The 19644-nt window shown below is 43.9% G+C and overlaps 1 protein-coding gene across 1 annotated transcript in view; it reads right to left on the bottom strand.

The window, feature by feature from the left end:
• TFPI (tissue factor pathway inhibitor) overlaps positions 1-19644 on the bottom strand; it is a 264389-nt gene that overhangs the window by 28387 nt on the left and 216358 nt on the right. The window contains exon 8 of the mRNA XM_085648705.1: positions 13121-13300. Within this exon, the coding sequence (XP_085504831.1) occupies positions 13121-13300 (180 nt within the window). The remainder of the gene's footprint in view (positions 1-13120; positions 13301-19644) is intronic.

Below are 19644 nucleotides of genomic sequence, written 5' to 3'. Positions count from 1 at the left end.
AGCTTTGCCACTGCGTATTCACATGTAAAGAAAATTCCCAAATGGATGCCGATCAGGAATGCTGTGCGCACATGGGTGGTCATCTTAGAAAGATGTTTCTTATAAAGAAAATGTATTCCAATATGGTTGTGAAGTTGTGCACATGCATACTGATGAACTAGAGGCCATTTTGAATTTTAATTTTAATTTAGTGTTCTAAAATGGCTGTATTGTATGACTCAATTTCGCTGCTTATTGATATTAGGTTTTCCCTGACCCACATGAGTTCCCTCCCTTGATCCGCTATAGGTCGCCTACGTAACCCTCTCGCCTCTTCCCTGGAGGGTGCTCTTTCCTCCGCTTCCTCCCAGCTTGTGACGTCTCATTTCCAGGTCTCAACCTGTGGTCCCGTCCGTTTTGGCTTTCCTGGTCAAGGCTATGTCTATAAATGTATTCCCTACCTTCCTTTTCGGTGGGCGGGGGAATAGGCCCAGTAGGCACACCTCCACAGAGCTATCCAGTGGTCTCTCAAGAGTTGCCCCAGTCAAAGTCACCACCTCAGTCCAAAACAGATGCAACGTTGGGTAAAATCAAACCGTATGAATAAAATCTGCATTCTGTTGGTCACACCTCGGGCACTTGCGCATCTCTCTGCCATGTATCATTCACAACCTTGGTGGGGTCAGGTAGGTCATGTGTATGTAATTAAACTGAATGTATCTCAATTCGAACTGCGTAATATCGCTGTGGTGGAGCAACAACTTTCCCCCCGTCCCTGTCTGTAAGTTGTGAATTTAGGGCTTGTTCCCAACAACCCCTGATTTTAGGTAGTGGCAGTAGGGATGTCACAACTAGGGCCATGTAAAACCACTTCACTTGATGGTTGGCAGTTCCCAGGGAGAGCAGTGCGTGTAGTAGAGCATGTGTTTCTGGTTCTTCCATGCCTCCACCCCATAGGTCACCAAAAGTGCGGGTCAAAGCCTCACACTTTTTAAAACTGACCCACTGGCAACTCGTATTGTTTCACCAATTCTTCAATGGGGATCAGTATTTTTTCCTGATAACAGTCTCCCACTGTCTTTAAGCCCACCTCTGTTCATTCCGTTAACTGTTCAAGGGTAAATATCTGTGGTGGGGTTCCATGCAGCAGGCCCACCAAGGGCAGCAGTGGCGTGTAGTTGGGGTTCTTTGTTAGTCTGGATATTCTCCTTTTCCAGCACTGCAGCGCTGTGGTTTGCAGTATTAATCGATAGGGGGTCACTACTTTGTGATCTAGATTTTGGCCAGTATGGGACGCATATGGCACGTTACAACGCATGCGATACATCACATGCCATTACAACGCAAATCGTTACAACGACTTGCTGTAGGGGGCGCTGGATGTTGGATTAGTATAATTTACTATTCCAACTCCAGTCTGTGCAACAGTAGGGAGGGTGTTGAATTTTAAATCCAACACCTTCTGCCCCCTACAGTGAGTCGTTGTAACAACTTGCGTTGTAATGATTTGCGATGTAACTCAGTGGTCGTTTTAATGATCGCGTTGTAATGGCATGCGATATATTGTATGCGATATAAAGCATGTTTCCCGTAGGGGACTGGGGTGCTCTCCAGCCCCAGCCAAAGCATTACCTCTGCATTAGCTCCTGCCATCCACTGCGCTAACCACTGTATCTGGGAGTCTAGGTAATAGAATTCAAAGTTGGGTACCCCCAGCCCTCCACTCCGCATCGGGCAAGATAATGTCCCAAAGGCGACCCTTCTGCGAGCATCTCCCCCATTTTAAGTCTTGTACTAACGAGTCCAGGGGGCAAACCAACCTCTGGGCAATACGAGTGGGAGATTAACAAAGTGATACAGTAGTTCGGGTAGCATGACCATTTTGGTCAATGAGATAAGCGCCATTATGGGCAGTTTCAGGGAGCTCCAAAATGCTACACAGGATCTAAGTGACTGATGCGCTATATCCAGGTTACCCTCTCGTATATCAACCTGGGAATGATAGATATGTATACCTAAGTACTTGAACGTGGTTTGGGCCCAATTAAGGTCATCTGGAAGTGTTGGGGGTCTCTTCAAGGGTCCTGATACCAGGGCAAACAATACTGGCAACAGTGGGCACCCTTGCAAAGTGACCTGTGAAATCTCATATTAAGCAGAGATCGTCCTGCCTGTCTTGACTCTCGCAGTTGGGCTAGCATAAAGTATTTTGACCCATTTAATCCAGCCCTCACCCAAACCCATTCTCTCCATACATTCAAAGAGGTAGATCCAGTTAACGGTGTCAAAAGCCTTTTCTAGGTCTATTGACAGGAGTGCGGCCTGATCATATATTTGCACCGCAGGGTGGTACAGTACCGAACAGAGTCTCCTCCGGTTGTAGGAGGTATTTCAGGAGGGGATAACCCCTTTCTGGTCTGTGTATATTACCATGGGCATATGTGGGAGCAATCTCAGCGGCAAAACCTTGCTTAAGATCACAAAATCCATATTAAGCATGGATAATGGCCTGTAGGCGCCACTTGGGCTCCTGGAGTTGGTGTTTTAGGGAGCGGGATCCCTATAGCGCTTTGTGTAGAGTCTGGAGGATGTTCTAACCTTAAGGACTCATCATTTAGGGTCTCCAGGCGGGGTGCTAATCTGGAGACAAAAGCTGAATAAAATTCTGCAGGGAGACCATCCAGCCCTGCGTTTTCCTGTGGCCATGGATGCTATGGCTTGTGGTATCTCTGGTAGTGTCATGGGGCTCCCAATAGTTCCCGGTGCATGTCTGACTAAGGTTGTCAGCCGCAAAGGCACCAGAAATTCTATAATCATGTCTTGGGGGACTGGGGGCGGGCCAGTATAAAGTATTTCATTTTACTCACGGTACAGGTTATTGACTGCTCCCTGGTTCGTGTATGATTGTGCCCATGGAGTTACCAACATGTGTTATTTGGGAACCTCATAGTTCTGCTTTAATCAATCTTGCTAATAGTCTCCCTGTTTTGCCCTCTTCATCATGCACCCTCGCAAGGTAACTTTTATAGTTGAATCTTTGCAAGCGCTCCAACGCTTCATTGTGCAGGGGCCTAGCATCGGAAAGGGCTGCTGATGTTGTCTCATCTGCGCCATGTTGGTTGTCAAGCACGCATAGTCGCTCCTCAAGAGCGTCAAATTCCCTGAAGAGGACTCTCCGCACCCCAACCATCTGACTCAGGCAGTGGCCCCGGATCAAAACTTTAAAAGCCTCCCATTCCATCAGCTCCGTATAGGTGGAGGTTGCATTTGTGGCGAAGTAAGTCTCAATACAGGAGTCGAGAGATTTTTTAAAGGGGCTTTCTACTAGCCTCTCCGGTCTGAACCTCCACAAGGGGATCGGGGGCCTGGTTCCAAAGGCCGGTGAAACATTAACAACGGGATATAATCCAAGAAGGTGCGTCTCAGATATTTAGTGTGTGTGGCTGTCTCCTTAATTTCTGCAGAACTAATGAATGCGTCGAGCCTAGTATATAACTATGTAGGAGGAAAAGAAAGCATTTTCCCTATCTGTGGCATGCCGTACTCTCCATGTATCAACCAGCCCCCAGTGACGACTCCACTCGTGGAAACCCATTGACGTGCGGTGCAGTTGGGTGCCGGGGGGTGGGGAGGGATGAGGAGGGCAGCCCGGCGCCGGGGCCCTGCCTGGTGCCCGGTGTGCTCTCTCCCTGTAGTATGGGGACAGTCCATCTGGTGCAAATAAAGTTTGAAGCCATGTCTCAAGGTAGCCAATCAGGTCTCTCTCCTCCACCTTTTCAGGCAGTCCCACCACGCGGATGTTATTCCTTCTGTTGCAGCCCTCCGCATCTTCCACTCTGCGCTCAAGTGTGTTTACTCTGGACGTGAGATCTGCGATCTGGTGAGACACCGCCGCCTTCCCTTGAGTCAATTCTGCTATGGACTACTCTGCTATTTTCACCGTTTCGGATAGTTTATGGTGTTCGGCACGAAGATTCCCCAGGCCCACTGAAACTGTGCTGATATCCTGATGCAGCGTAGCTTTGGTGTCTGCAATGGCTTCCAGGATTTTAGCTAGTTGATGCTGCACTGGGTCCACTGGAGTCAGACGTAGCGGGTTCGGTTGTCGGGGGTTGGGGGATCATCATCCTGCGTTGGTGTATTTGAACCGTATCTCGAATTTGTGAGTTGGCTACCTGTTAATGGTTTTCCACCCCTCACTATCGGCGGAGAAAGATCCATCAGAGGACCATCGCCTCTGAGGTAAAGTACAGTGATGCGAGTTAGCTAATCATAAAGGGCCCAGTACGGTTAGAGTAGTGAGTAAGAGTAGTAAATCTGTAAAAATGTTTTCACTGGATCAACCTGAATGGAACAACTTATTGTTAGAACTGATAGGCTAACCTCCACTATTTTTATTGCTGGTTAATTTCAATGTATCTTATCTACAATAGATAACACTGTATAGGTTTCCTCTAAAATGCTGGAGGGAACAAGAGCTGCACGAAAGCACATAAACAGCATGGTGCTTTTAGTGAAAAGTTAGCACACATAAGCATTGGCAAAGCCAAAAGGTCTCACCTTTTGGACCTATTGGCTTTTTCAGGGATGCTGTGCAGCATTCCTTTAAAAAAAATCAAAAACTATGACATGACCGGACTTCATTTTGTAGGTGCATGCATGGCACACTTACAGAATTCCGTAAGTGTTTTTTTTTCATTTTGTTTGCTGATCCACATTGGATCAGTAAACAAAAACAAGAGAAAAGATATGCTGGTTGGGGAGCAAGCAATATGGAGGATGGGGTGAAATGACCAAGCAGCATGGAGGGTGTAAGAAGCCAAGCAACACAGGGGGTGAGAGTAGGAAAATCAACACTAAGGGCATGGGTAAGCAACAGGGAGCATGTGAGAGCGAAGGAAGACAGAGAACGTGGGTGGGTCGGAGAGCAAACATATCAGAGTACGCAACGTGAACCGCTAAGGGGAAGAACCACATGAGTGAAAAAGCATCACAAGGTACAAGGGAATAAGCACACAAGGGCAGCCGAGGAGCACATTGGCAGAACAACAGCAACACGAGTGCAGTGGATGGGAAAGTGTACATGAGGGAGACTTCTGGTGAAAAGAAAATACTCTAGTCGAGTGCTTAAACAAAAAGAAAAAAAGGAGCGCCTGAAAAAGAAACAGAGTAAGGAAACCAGTAATGCATTTCTGCTCCAGGGGAAGGACAAACACATGAAGCAAAAGTGTAGGCCAACCAATCTTAAGAGATGCGCAGGCTCAAAGCCCACTGTAAGCTATCAAAATGTCTTGCAAGCAACAGGCATTCACTGTCTCAAGCTGTTGCGTAAAATAAGACTTTGGCGTAGCTCTACAAGGTTTTTTTTCACACCCACGGGTGACACAATTTATCTTAGTTCAATTCACTAATGCTTGAATTTGAAAATCAGGTTATTGTAGCCCTGCAGAACCCCACCCAATACATTGGGGCATATTTACAATGGAGGTAACGGAGCACGGCGTTAGCCTTCTTGGCTTAACGTCGTGCACTGCCACTTCTGAAACGCAGGGCTGCACTATATTTACACACAATATGGTGCAGCACCTGTGTTTCCCCCGTGTTGGCGCTACATTTAGCTGCCTAGCGCTAACGCAGGCACCCTTTCACCACAGTGCAAGGGTGTCTGCGCTGCAGGGGAAGATTGTTTATATGCAGGAAGGTGTCCCTTCATGCATATATAGAATTTTTAAATGGTGGTTTGTAACTTCTATATGTGCTGCTTAATGTAGTTGCAAGACGTAACATTTTAATGATTATTTATGTGCAGGAAGGGACACCTTCCTACACAAAAACAATCAATGGCGTTTTGCTGTTTCCATGTGTGCTGCACAATGCATCACACCTGGAAACAGACAAAACGGGAGAAATGAAACATTTATACTCGTTTCACCAGGGTACGACTAGGTTTTCCCTGGTCTTAATTTTGGCGCTGTCCCATATTTATGCCACCCATGTAAATATGGGGCAGTGTCAAAATCAATTGTGGTGGACGGCCCACCACATCACCCATTACCCGCCCCTTTCATGTTAAGGATAGCGTGAAAGGGGGCCTTATCTACAAGGCAGAGTAAAGCCATGTTAAGTGGCTAAACACCACCTTGTAAATAAGCTGAAGCCCCTATCACCACCACAACATCCCAAAAAGTGACGTTGTGGTGGCGATAGGGGCTTGTATATATGCCCCATAGCTGTAGGCGTCAATGCTTTTGGGTTACTAACAGTCCTTTAACAGGGATCCAGGAACACAGTGGTAATTGGAAACAAACCTATTTCTTCTTTACAATATCACACACACACACACTGCACTAAGAAAAGGAAATTTAACTTAAATGCATTTATTACAACAGTCTCAAGCTGTTGATTAGTACATCTAAAATAAGCATGCACATTTAATTAGAACTGCACAAAGCATGTTACGAACAATGAGAATAAAATGAAAAATTCCATTATAGTTAAAATATCATCTAACATCCTAACACGCTAAAACCTACTTCTATGTGCTACATTAGGAGAGCATGAAGTAGCACAACTTGGATCTAGAGTTTCTTAGAAAAAATCAACACACTGCATACCTGTTTACAGCCAAACGCGGTAGTTATCAGAAGTCAGGTGAGACAGTGTTCCATGCAAAAGGAAAACACACGTCGCATGAGCTCCTCTACTCCCGAACTTGGATCGGAATCAAAATGAAGCACAATGCAACAGCATTCAGGTACTCTGGCAGTCAACATCTTCTCTGGCAGTATTCATTTGGGGTGGAGGGTCTTTCCTGTCAAGTGGTCAAGTGTCAGGCCTTTTACACTATATCTTATCTGAGACTGTAATTTCTGACATAACGTTAGGAATGCCTGACATAAACTATGAGCATCAAGATGCTAATCTTAGATGCATTCTTATAAACAAATGTTAAAACACATAAACTTAGACTACACTGTTTATGTTCTTGTTCGTGTCTGACCTTGAAATAGATTTAACATGGCACTTGTCCCAGAGTGATGTTGCATCAAGTATCTTATCGATGTCGTTGTCTCAATGACTTGACACTTACAATGGTTCTTGGAAAGATAAGAAAAGATGACATCTGTGTCAAAGGCAGACATGTCAATGGTTCTAACAATAAGGGAAAAGGTCTTGGCTAGGACAGGATGGAGTCTTATGAACTTTATGCCAAGGTAATTCCTTAAAAGTAGTTCCCTGAATGTAAGCAGTGGAAGTTATCTGATCTAAAGGACGCTATAAAAAACTATTATCCAGGAAAATGATGTACGAAAGCCGCAGAATAAGAAGCAAGCAATTGAGATTGAAGAGAATGCAAACCCACAGTAAGCACTAAATGCATAGGTCAGGAACCACCATTTATTTATACCTCTGGGTGCGTGAAGAGCGGCTTGTATGACGTGTGCGTTTCATTCCCTCTGGCCTGGCGTTGCCCAGGCAACCTTGGCATAAAGCGGCATTCATGTGCACAATATCTTCATCCGAAGTATGTAAAGTCTGATATAACGCAAAGCCTGAATGAATGGCCACATCAGTGATGTTTTGACTTAGGTGGCAAAGTAAATTGTGTATAAAGAATTCAACTGAAAAATGTAATTGAAAATAACATTTGAAATATCTTCTTAGAATTTAATGAGGTATTAAAAACAATATTTGTTTAGAAATTCATGATAATCGCCTGTTTCTAACTACTCTCTTATTTGTTCACTGAATCGTTAATCAAGAAATTCCTCTTTATAAACGAAGCATCATGAAGTCCTGGAAGATACTAATTAAAATGGTAATAGATAGTGGCCGCTAAATAAAAATACATAATAATTGAATTGCCTGAAGGGAGCGGGCAAACCAACCTCTAAATGTCAATAAACCTGTCAAACTCTTAAACTGGGCACAGTTTGATTCAGATCGCAGTTTCATCTCTTTATGGCCGTTCTGCCACGTGACGTCTTTTTCATTAACTAGCCGAATTGAATCCAGACAGAGTGGAGCAAAGAATTAGCACAGCAACAATCATGCCACTGCTGAGTACTGCATCATGTGACCCAGTAAAGCACGTCATAATCCCACCATGCGGCACTATGCAGTCCAGGGCATGGGCCCCAAAAGTAAAAGCCATACACTATTCGCAAATAATGATGATGATACATGTATGACATTAATACAAACCTGAGTCGTCCTGCGTGAAAAACCTGTCAATGCTGACCTTTCGGAACACTTGTCTGTAAAACAATATCGGGGCGCATTTCAAGAAAACAGGTATTGCTATAGTCAGACAAAATGTTCCTTCCAAAACAAAGTTCGACATGCTTAACTTAGAAAGTCAGTAGGTTTTCGGCCACATAAAACTGGAAAAGGCAGCTTCCCAGAGTTGGTTTCACCAGCACTGTCTTTTGCAGGTGATTCGCTCCTCTAGCCAGGATCTCGGAATCCTCCCAGGCAGGAGGCGATAAACCAAAATGGGGTATTGGGGCGCAGCCAGGATAATGTGGGGAATGGAGCTTTCCGGAGACTGCTCCGAGTTTTGGGCTTGGTTTGGGCTGCAATGTAGTCCAAGGGTATAACGACAGCCATGTTAAGCTACCAGCCACATTTTATAGCGCTGAGAGCCACTGAGGGGGCACGGTTTCCATCCCAGTGCTTCTGTTGCAGAGGCACAAAGATGCACTCGCTCAAAACTTACTAAGAATACTGAACCGCAGTAAACCATGGGGAGCAGCAGGATGTGCAAGGAGGGCTAAACGTCAACTCATCGTAGTATCACTCCGATGCACCATGCTGCTAGCAAGCAGTTGACTTCTATGTTTTGTAAATCTTTCCATGAGCATTTAAAATGCGTTAGTGAAGCGTAAACATCATGAAAAATTAGGGGAAATGAGGCAATGCTAAGTAACTAAATGTGAAGGGGGTTCGGACAGGCAAGTATCTCGTAATTACTTGACAGGAGCCACTGAGGCCCGCATGCAGCCGAGAACCTGTTGGCTGACCGGCACCCAGTTCGCTACATAGAGGGCCACCGTGCAGCAGCCGCTCATTTCCTTCTGCCACCATTGTAAACAGGTAGGGGCCACAAATCTCGTTGGCAGGCTGGCTGGACCCAAGAGAAGCTGTGGGTATAATCGAAAACGTGCGAGGGGATTTTGCTACTAGGACGACCAAGCGTGGTTGGATCCTGTGTAACAGTATATGCAGACAGCGACTAACAGCGGGGTGGTTGGAGGAGGTGAACCAAGCATGTGCTCCAGATTTGATTTTGACACCCTTTAAGGCAGCGCGCTGGGGTTTGTAGCCTCGCACTCCAGGCCAGACAGAAGGGTAGTCCTTCAAACGATTCCTCAAGAAGCAATCATATCGTAATGAGACGAGGTCTGCGACAGGCCGCAAACCATGCGGGACACCCAAGTCACTGTATATATTAAGTGTAGAGAGCACGAGCATGCAACACAGATATAATATGGATGGAGAAAAAGCAATGGACAAGATCAAGGCGCTGTACCTGACTATGCCAACACAGAGTTTACGACTCTCAGGCAGCCATAACTTAAAGTTGGGACATGGATAATGGATGGGAGAAGTGGGGCAGCGTGGTCATATACAGCCAGAACCAGTGAAAACTGCACCCCAGCACTGTTTATACAGGACACACTGGAAACAGCAGAGGTTGCCTACCTTGTCCGGCCGTGCCTCGATAACGGCAGTAGCAGCATACCGGGTTGCAAGCAACCTAGGCCAGACTCCCAACGCTTGCAAAAGTAACGATTTGAAAGAAAACAGTGGGTGCAGGGAACAACTATTACTACCTGTACCTGTCACCCGGACCCTGGCACTGCCGTTGTTACTTTTGGCTATAACAAATTCACATGTTATCTCTTCAAAATCCAAATTTGCATGATTGTGCTTCTACAGGATAGGCGGGCTCGCATATAAGCCATACTACTCTAGAGCACCAAATCTAGAGAGGTCCTGTAATGGGGTAAACCATCTTCCCTCTAAGGCAATTAACAGAACTGCCCAACAGAATGCTCTCCTTACTTCCAGCTGCACTGCAAAGTCGGAAATCTGGAGTGCCAAACAGGAGGAGAGGAAGTGGGATTAGGGCAAAGCTGCCGACTATGGAGCTGGGAAACCAGTTTCGAGTCTTGGCATTGGCTCAACATCCTGTGATTCTGGGCAAATCACTTAATCTCCTGATGCCTAAAAAACTGTATGTGTCCTTGTGTAAAGTAACTGAAAGCGCTCCAATAATACCTTCGAGTGGTGTTCGTGCTATAAAAAACTGCATTCAATAAAACAAGAGTTGGAGGATGGAGCGAGTGAAAACACTCGTATGGAATGCTCAAAGACAAAGAAAAAAGTAGCTAAAAAACGGGAGCAGTGGATGGACACAAGTACTTGGCCTATGCTCTAGGGAAGGGAAGAGGCTTGACGCATTCATGCCATGGACAAACAGGGACAAAGGATTTGAGATAATGGAGCAAGCAAAGGGGAAGCCTATAGGCGGGCTGAAGCCCACAGAATTAACACAACACGTCTCTTCGAGACAGCGCATGCTCTGTGTAGCCAAAACTAAAAATATGTTTGGCATTGGAATACCTACCTTAAAGAGGATAAGGCTTCTGACAGCATGGCAGCTGGCAGTCCAGCACAAGTCAGAGTGTTTCTGATGGAAAAGCTGACTTGGTTTTACCACCTGAACTACAGTGCTCAACCTAATTATATTGATGCAGGAGAATTTACAGCTGGTCAAAGAGACAGCTATCAATTTTTGTTGGGTATTACATTGCGCCCAGCAAAAAATGATTCAGTGATTAATTGCCACGGCTATTATATCAGAATACATTTTAAACCGGATGTCAGGACATTTGGACAGCGTGTCAACTGCTGTCTAGGCAGTGACCTGCAGGAGGTATGGCGAGCTCCATTAACAGAGAGGTCTGAGGGCTGGAGTTGTGACTGATCACAAAATAATTTCGTACGAAATTACTTGCCACACCTTTGCATATGTTACCTCTACTTCTATAAATAAGACAATGATAATTGCTAGCAATAATCCAAGGAATCAAATAAGGAAAATGCAAGATGCATATAAATTGTTATTTGAAACCCACTGACTAGATTTCCTTTTGTGAGTTACTATCCCACAGAATATCTGTTGATTTGTTAATGAACAAAAAAATGCACGTAGGCACATTATTTAGGCCTGGGCGGAGTTGGCAGAGTTCTTCTATGCGGAACTCAGCGAAGTGCCCAAAAAGCTCAGCCCCGCTACGTGGAGTTCCCCGAATGGTGGAGTGTGGTACGTTGCACTGCCTGCGCTGATTTTTTAACACCGGGAGTTTGGCCGGCGCTGTAATATCAGCTCGAACTGCACTATGCATCACACCAGAGGGTGCTGCTACTTTCTGCCACTTGAGTAGATATTCTACTCGAGTGGCAGTTTCCTTAATGCGATCGGCAGATTTCTCAAAGCGAGGGGTCACAATCTCCCGCAACCGCCCGCATTGAGAAATCTCACAGCGAGGAGGTCTAGCATGCGTTGTTTCTCGCTTGCCAACGTATGTTGGTGAGAATTGCGAGAGAAAAAACTCTGCATCAATTCGCAGAGTTTTGCGGAACTCCAGGCCAGTGCTGGGAGTGAAAAACTCCATGAGCTCTGTTCGGCGGAGAGGAATTCTTCTCCCACTCCTGATTTTCATTTCTCTCTCTCTCTCTTCCCCTTCACTTGATGTTGTTGCATTTTCCATTTAGCAATATATGTCAACTGTGTATATTCATGCATGGAGCACAGGTATATTTATGCATGGAGCACAGGAGCAATTCCAGATAAGAATCCAGTATGTAGAAGAAAGTTAGTGGCATCATGTAAACCAATATGTGCTAGAGCGGCATTATTATTAAATCATATTCATTGAGGTATTGCTCATTATATAAAAACTCTGTTTCAAGGAATTTCTGCTCATTTTAGGAACTACACCTCTAACAACCATCCATGGAACCCTTTGTGTGAATAATTTTAAAATATGTAAATTAACAAAGTTGCACTGTGAAGACAACACTCTCCATGGATAATGAAAAGCAAGGTCAAGATAATGGTTACATGATGTTACTGTGAAGCATGTTTGTTCAAGTGTCTTTTTAAATATAGTTTTTCAGTTCCACCAAAATATATTGAATTGTCCCTAAAATCAATATTCAATTGCAGGACTTAAATACCCTTTCAACATCTTACATTGTGATAACGTCTGATTCTTTCAGATGATACCCTTTGATTGTTCATTCCTTCCCTTCAGTTCTACGTTACTTCCATATACCATTTTCGATGACTGACCCCTCTGTGGCTTTTCATTTTTCTTCTCCGTAAATCCCTTTTTTCGTATCCCCATAACAGCCCTATTCGTATCTGTGCATTTTGTTTCGTAATTTAGAACACCTCATTCTTAACCAGCCTCAATGTCTACTATATGTTAATTAGACACATTGATGTGTGGTCAAAAATCCTCATTTCTTTCCCCCCTGTGGTCTTGGAACTTGCAATTTCTACCTCTGATACACCAAGGTGGTGTTCCCATGTATAGTTACTACCCTCTTTATCCCTCTGATAAAAACAACCCTAGGGCTCCACTCCATTAGTAACTACTCTAATGTGCATCTTTTCATCAGTACTTACCCCATGGCTCTCCCACCCACATTTAATTACTGCACCAAGATTTTGTTTTCTATGAATGATTTAGCTAAGGTGTTGCCCCAAAGCTTTGTTCTCCATATATTACTACCTGATGATGCTACTCTGCATGCATGAATGAACACTCTCAGGTTTTCTACTCATAGAATTCTAACTCCTCAACCGTGCCCCACTCACAATGCTGCTGCCCATGAATTATTTTCCACATGAATCATTCACCTGTGTTGCTGTTCCCCAAGAATTATTGCCCAAGAGCAGTTTTCAAGAGGCTCCTGAGCCGCTTACTCTGCGCATATTAACATTACAAATAAAAGAATTAAAGAACATTGGACAAATTGTCTGAAATGACCTTTTTAATCAATGAGGCACAAAACATAAAGCACAAATACTTATTTTGATGACTCAACAATATAATTTCCATACCTTTCTTGCAGGTCTTGATGCATGATTTCTTAGACATAAAATTGTTTTCATTCCCACCACATCCACTGTATAAGAATGGAAGACATTTTCTCAAATAACTATGGTAATAGAATCTTCTCTCGTTTGCTTTGCAGTTGCCTTTGTCAAATGATTTCTGACATATAAGACGGCCATGAAAATCTAGAAAATATAAATCAGATGCCACATGGAAACTTTAAAAGCATATATCACGCAATGTTACTTTAAAGCACATCATATCAACCGAGCATTTCTGGAGGTGGCAACTAAACATATTTTTGCATGGATACAACCAAGTATGCATTATAATGCTGCATTTAGGCTAGAAAGAAACAAACATTGGCAAAGCAAATAAGTCTTGCCTATGCGAGAGCTAATGGCAATTATTTTTTTTTGTGCAGTTTTATAAAGCGCAATCTCAAACCGAAGGTATTGGAGCACTTTACCTGAGCACCAGTTACATTACACAAGGATGCTTTGGCAATGTGTTTAGCCATTATGTACACCAGCATGGCTGCTGCACAGCATGGCTAAAAGTTAATGGCGTGGAATGGGGTGGAGTAGATTGGGGTAAAGTGGAATGGGGTAGACTGGCATTGAGTGGAGTGGGGGTAAAGTGGGGTACTAAGGAGTGGGGTAGATTGGGTGGGTTAGAGTTGGGTGGGTAAATTGTGGTGAGGTAGATTGGAGAGGGGTAGATTGGAGTGGGGTGGGGTATATTGTAGTGGTGTGGGGTAGATTGGAGTGGGATAGATTGGAGTGTAGTGGGGTTGAATGGAGTGGCATAGAGTGGAATGGGGTAAGTGGTGTAGAGTGGAAAGGCATGGAGTGGAGTGGTGTGTTGTGTCGTGACGTAAATGGCGAAGATTGGAGTGGCGTGGAGTCGCATGGCATGTCGTAATGTGTCTTAGAGTGGAGGGGAGTGGAGTGACATGTCATAGAGAGGAGTGGAGTGTCATAGAATGGAGCGGTGTGGTATAGAAAGGAAGGGCATAGAGTGGTGTAGTGTGGAGTATGCATTGTGTGGTAGCACACTATCATTACAAACAACACATTTTCAATTGAAATGACCATTACATTTGCACCCAAAACAGTTTTACTCCACACAAACTATGTGTGCAAATGTCATCACCTAGTGTACTGATGTGTTTTGATTGTTTTCAAATATATGTTTCCATCACACTTCAGAAATACAAAAACAATGGGCTTCATTTATACTAATTCTGATATATTCTGAAACAACAGCAGAGTTCATTTCTTTTTTGTGTGATAAAAAAACTACACCCTTTCCTCTTACATGGATACTCACCAGGATTGTCACATAAATTCTCTCACTTTGACATCAGAGAAAGAAAAGTAAACACCAAGCTCTCTCGGAAGAGAGGGCTTGACATCTGACCTCTGTCTTTTAATGCACAGCACATGTGACAAGATAGAAACATAATTTAAAGGCCTGCTTACAGAAAGCAAGTTCATGGAAGAATGCAGTAAATAAGGTTTGGGCAATGGGAATGACGAACTCAAACTGGACAGCCTAAAGCAAATAAAGCCAGAAAATGTGAAACACAATCGACAAAACTAATGGTAAGCAACAGATGGAATTAATTCCTAGGTCAGCTTTCTAAATGTCCCCATGATGTCTTTAACAAACCAGGCAGCTGTGCTGTCTGGTAGGCTTCAACGTAGAAAAGGGAACATAATCTGGTTCTGTTATAAAGTGTTGTAATGCCCTTGAGCAATATAAACAAAAATAAATAAATAAAACCTGCCATTGTAAACGATCAATGACTTTAGGCCTCATTTACAGTTCAGTGGACGAGTTACTCCGTCACAAACGGATCCCGTCCACCGCATTACAAGTGCTATTGAATATAATGCCCTATATATAATGTATTATAGTGCTTTACAGTGCATAATACATACAGCAAACTGGATTGATTTCTTAGTTTAAATTAGGGGTGTAACAAGTTGCAAAAGTCCTCTTAACTTCCTATATTTCTTACACATACTTCAGTTACTACCCCAAGTTCCTAAACATTTCTGCATGTTGGATTTCAGGTTGAAATCTGGACTTTCGCTCCTTTTTAGGTCTCGTCTGAGACAGCCCAGGCTGTCTCTTCGAGACATTTTGTAAGTGGGCTTTTAAAAGTGGCACCAGAGGCTTTTCCTAGCATGAAGCTTGAGTGCATGAGCACGTGCACGCGCGCAGCAGCCATCTGGCCGTCATGGCCCATAAAGCACAGCGCTCTCCCGAGCCCTCCTCTGCCCCTCCACCACCTCCTCGTCTGCTTCAAAGGGTTTCATTATTTTTTTTAGACCTTTATGTTGGTTGCAGCTCGGAGCCGGTCGGTCCGTCCATAAAACACAGAATAAATAAGAAGGCACCAATTCATTTCAACAAATTCCCTCCCAGCAGACATGAGGTGAACGTCCATATCGTTGGCTGTTTGTGCCTGCTAGAAACCTAAACGAGAAATAAAATCTTTGCTGTAGATTCAGATCTTGCCTCGGTGCAGTATTTGGGAGAACCGTGCAGTGGCTCTGCGCCTTTGACTCTTCATTGTCACACTCGTTCCAGCTCCCGACTCTACCTCCCCTGCTCTGTGCAGACATTTCATTGAAGCTGATCCGCGTCTCTATCTCTCAGTACACAATGTTTCCCTGTCTCTCATTCACTTTCTCACGCTCTCTTTCTAAGACTCTCTCTCTCTCAATCTCACTTTACCATCCTCCCTCTTTCTCGCCCAATTTACCAGTCCACCCATGTCTCTCAATCTCCTCCCTCTCACGTTTCCTATCCCTTGTCTCTTTATCTCTCTCTCTCCCCCTTTCCGTCTCTCTCACCTTACCCATCCCCTTGTCCTTTCATCCCACTCTCGCCCTCTATCTCTCTTATTTAACTCACCCATCCTTGACACGCAATATCTCACTCCTTCCCTATTTATCTTTCATCTTACCCACCCTGTTGTCTTACCTCACCCCCTCTATCTCTTGCTCCCTCGCCAACTCCTTCACCCAAGTTGCCCCATCTCTCTCCATCTCTCCCTCCTGCTTTCTTTCACCTTACCCACTCACCTGTGTCTTCATCCCTCTACACTTTCTCTCTCACCCTACACACTGACCTCTGTCTTCGTCTCACTCCACTTTTTCTCCTTCTCTCTGCTTACCATCCATGTTGCCCCATCTCGCACCCTGTCTTTAACATTTCTTGTTTGTTTACATATGTATCTCTATTTCTCGTGTCTGTGTTTTACGCTTGTCTCTCCGCTGTCTCACACACTCATCTCAGTCTTTTGTTTCACTGTCTGCCGCCCGATCTGCCTCTTAACTCCATCTGTGTCTCGTTTCTATGTCTGCCACCCTATCTGGCTATTATCTTCATCTGGCCCCTGCCCCTTCAAAGCACTTTAAATGCTTACATTTTTCAAACATGTTAAATAAATATTTAATTCAAGCCACATCAGGGAGGTGAGGCAAGAGACACAAGAGTATGTGTGTGTATATGCGCACGTGCATGTCTGCATGCACGTGTGTCCTAGTCGGCACAAGTGCGTAGGTATATAGGAGTGCCTGTGTGTGTGTGTGTGTGTGTGTGCTTGTATATGTGTACATGCTTGTGTGAGTGTGTAAATGTATCCCGTCTTGGTAATGCTGTATATGTATGTGCATGCTTGCTTATATGCATGTCTATGCGCGCGTGTGTCTGTGTTTGCATATGCTTGTGCCTGCATGCTTATGTGTGGATGTGTGTGTGTACGTATGCTTATATGGTTGCATCTATGTGTGTATGCCGTTGAGGTTGTCTGTTTCCAAATATGTGCATGTCTACGTGTTTGTTTGTATCTGTGTATGCGTGTTTCTTTGGGTCTGTGTTGCACGTTTGTATGTGTCTCTGTGCATCTATGTTTATTTTAAAGGTATTTTGTATTGCACATAAAAGGGCCAGGAGTGGGTGAGAGCACTTTACATAAAACAATATCTGTGACAATAACTACTACTGGCTGGGGAAAAGATTAACCAACCTCATTAGTACCAGTTTAGTACTTGAATTCAACAATCAGCGACTGTACAGTGACAGATTAAACTTTGGCAAGAACATGCCAGTGCCCGGCACCACCTGTCATTTTTGTATTGCTTTTGTTTGAGCTACGATGTGTTTGTTGTAATCTGAGATAATGCCGAAGGTTGTGAATTATGTGTCATGTTTGTGTAATGCATAATCCTGTTGAAAATGTTGTAGCTTCAGGAGCATGTAATTCTATTGTTGTGACATTTTCTTTTGCCCAGGCAGCAAATGACTCTGGTCTCCCCTCCCTCATAATCTATTTCCCATTTTCTGGTTTTCCAGCGCGGCGAGTTCATACAAATGGAAATATGACTCCACTACATACAACAAAGTAAAGTAAAACACTTGTCGTTTTCAACACCAAACGCTCAAGCTTTCAAAAACGAGAGACCTGTTGCATTGCAAATACTTGCTTAGTTTGGTTCAGCAATAAACTTCATTCTCACATTCGGATGGTAGCCTATGAAGCTTGCAGCTCACATGCCGTCAGGCGCCAAAACCATAGGTGCACAAACCTTTCAAAACTCTACCTCTGCAGCAGCGGTGGCTGACTGTCCCGCTCCACGCGGATGATTATTTATGCGTGTGCCATTCAAGCTTCTTTGGGGTATAAACCGGGATCTAGTGAGTCTTCTCCACAAATTGTACTGCTGTACACGTGGGCTGTGCCCAGCAGGCTGCTGAGGAAAAACGTTCAAAGAGATAGCATTTCTAGTTTTTAAAGTTAGAATAGTAAATAACGCAGGGGTCTCAAACCTTTTCTGTAACCAGAGCTACTTATGTTCAATAAAAGATTTCCCGAGCTACTAATATTGTTGGCCTTGTAATAGCAACCACATCAGACAAGATTATATAGGTGGCCACGCTATTCAGCATTACTCAGTGCATAAGGCAGGGTTGCCAGAAATAACTTTAAAAAGTCTGTCACTTTGGAATATTTTTACATAGGAAGTACATAACAGCTGTAGCTGAAATGCTCATGGCACCAAGGTAACAGTATTATTAATATGTCTCCCCAATGCTACATGTTTTATCACTTTACTTTAAAAGTAATTTGAAATTCAACCATTTTTCTCCAAAAATCTTATGACATGAGCTCTGAAAATACATTTTTTTCTCGAATAAACACTTTTTCTATTTAGTAGAGTACGCTGCACACCGGAAAGCTACTCAAAAGGAGCTGGAGAGCTACTGGTAGCTCACAAGCTACTTGTAGGAGAAGCCTGAAATAACGCTATAGTCCAAAATGTTTCAGGAAGACACCAGGTTATATTTTGATTGGTGTTTGGCCTTGCGTATTGCTATTCCCGAAGAGGAAAGATAAATGATTATCAAAAAAATTATTAGTCTTTTTTAGGTCTCGCCTACGCAGTGTGCATGCGCTGCATAGGAGGACCTTTAGCCGTAGTTCTGCTCATTTTCGAAGCACATACTTATGCTTGTGGCGGTATCCACATTGCGGGAGCGAGCAGGGGGCGCACCACAAGCACGAGTATGTGCTTCGAACAAGAGCAAACTGCGCGCGCACGCACACACACATGCATCATTCCTGGGCCAGCAAACACATGATTGCAGTGCCAGCAGTGTGTTTTTCTTTTACTGTGACAAGCACACGTGTGGCGCACGCACGCACCGCTCCCGGGCTTGCTAGAGTTATCGCTTCTGACATAATTCCAGCCGCTTTACGTAGATTTACAGAAAGGTAGCAAAGTCAGACCCTTGCAAGAATTGAAATGCTGACATAAAATGGGCCCTAACATAACCAGAAAGGCTATTTTCAAAGCACTGAATCATTAGAATGCTCAAATAATTTGTGATCACCCTGGAGGGCACCAAAATGTGCAAGTGGGATTTATACAGAACATGGAGACTTTTGAAGCATTTGTGTTTTAAACAAGCTGATATTTTATAACATTCCACACTCAGTTGCCCTATCCACTCCCCCTCTTTACCCATTTTTATTCTTCCATCTTTCTGTATCCTTTCATCCCTCTTGCTCACTTATGTCTTCCATCTCCTCTTTATCCCCTCCATTCCTTCCTTCTTTCTAGCTCATCTTCCTTAACCTCTCTTCCGCCCTTCTTTCACCTCCTTTTTTTCTTTCTCCTTCACCCAATCTTTAGTCGCTCACTTGCACCCTATACTTTTTACTCTCTTCTGACTCAAATTCCCACTCTCTCTTTTTATATCCTTTCTCTTTCTCCCTCCTTTTAGATCTTCCTCATCTCTTGTTTTAACATTTTTAGGTCTCGCTTGAATGATCTATTTTCTACAAAACCAATGCTTACAGAGGGCTTTGAGTCAACTTATTTCTTGTGATTGTATGACTTTCTTGCCTCTTTTGCGTGTTTCTAACTCAATGGCTTTCATTCCTTTTCTTGTGTTTGCCCATCCTCTTGAGCATAACTGTTTTACAGTGTTTCTGACTGGATGAGCTGCA

This window comes from Triturus cristatus, chromosome 3_2, assembly GCF_964204655.1.
Source record: "Triturus cristatus chromosome 3_2, aTriCri1.1, whole genome shotgun sequence".
NCBI classification, from domain to species: domain Eukaryota; kingdom Metazoa; phylum Chordata; class Amphibia; order Caudata; family Salamandridae; genus Triturus; species Triturus cristatus.
Note: the sequence above shows the minus strand (reverse complement) of the source record. Positions and strands in the feature narration are given on the sequence as shown.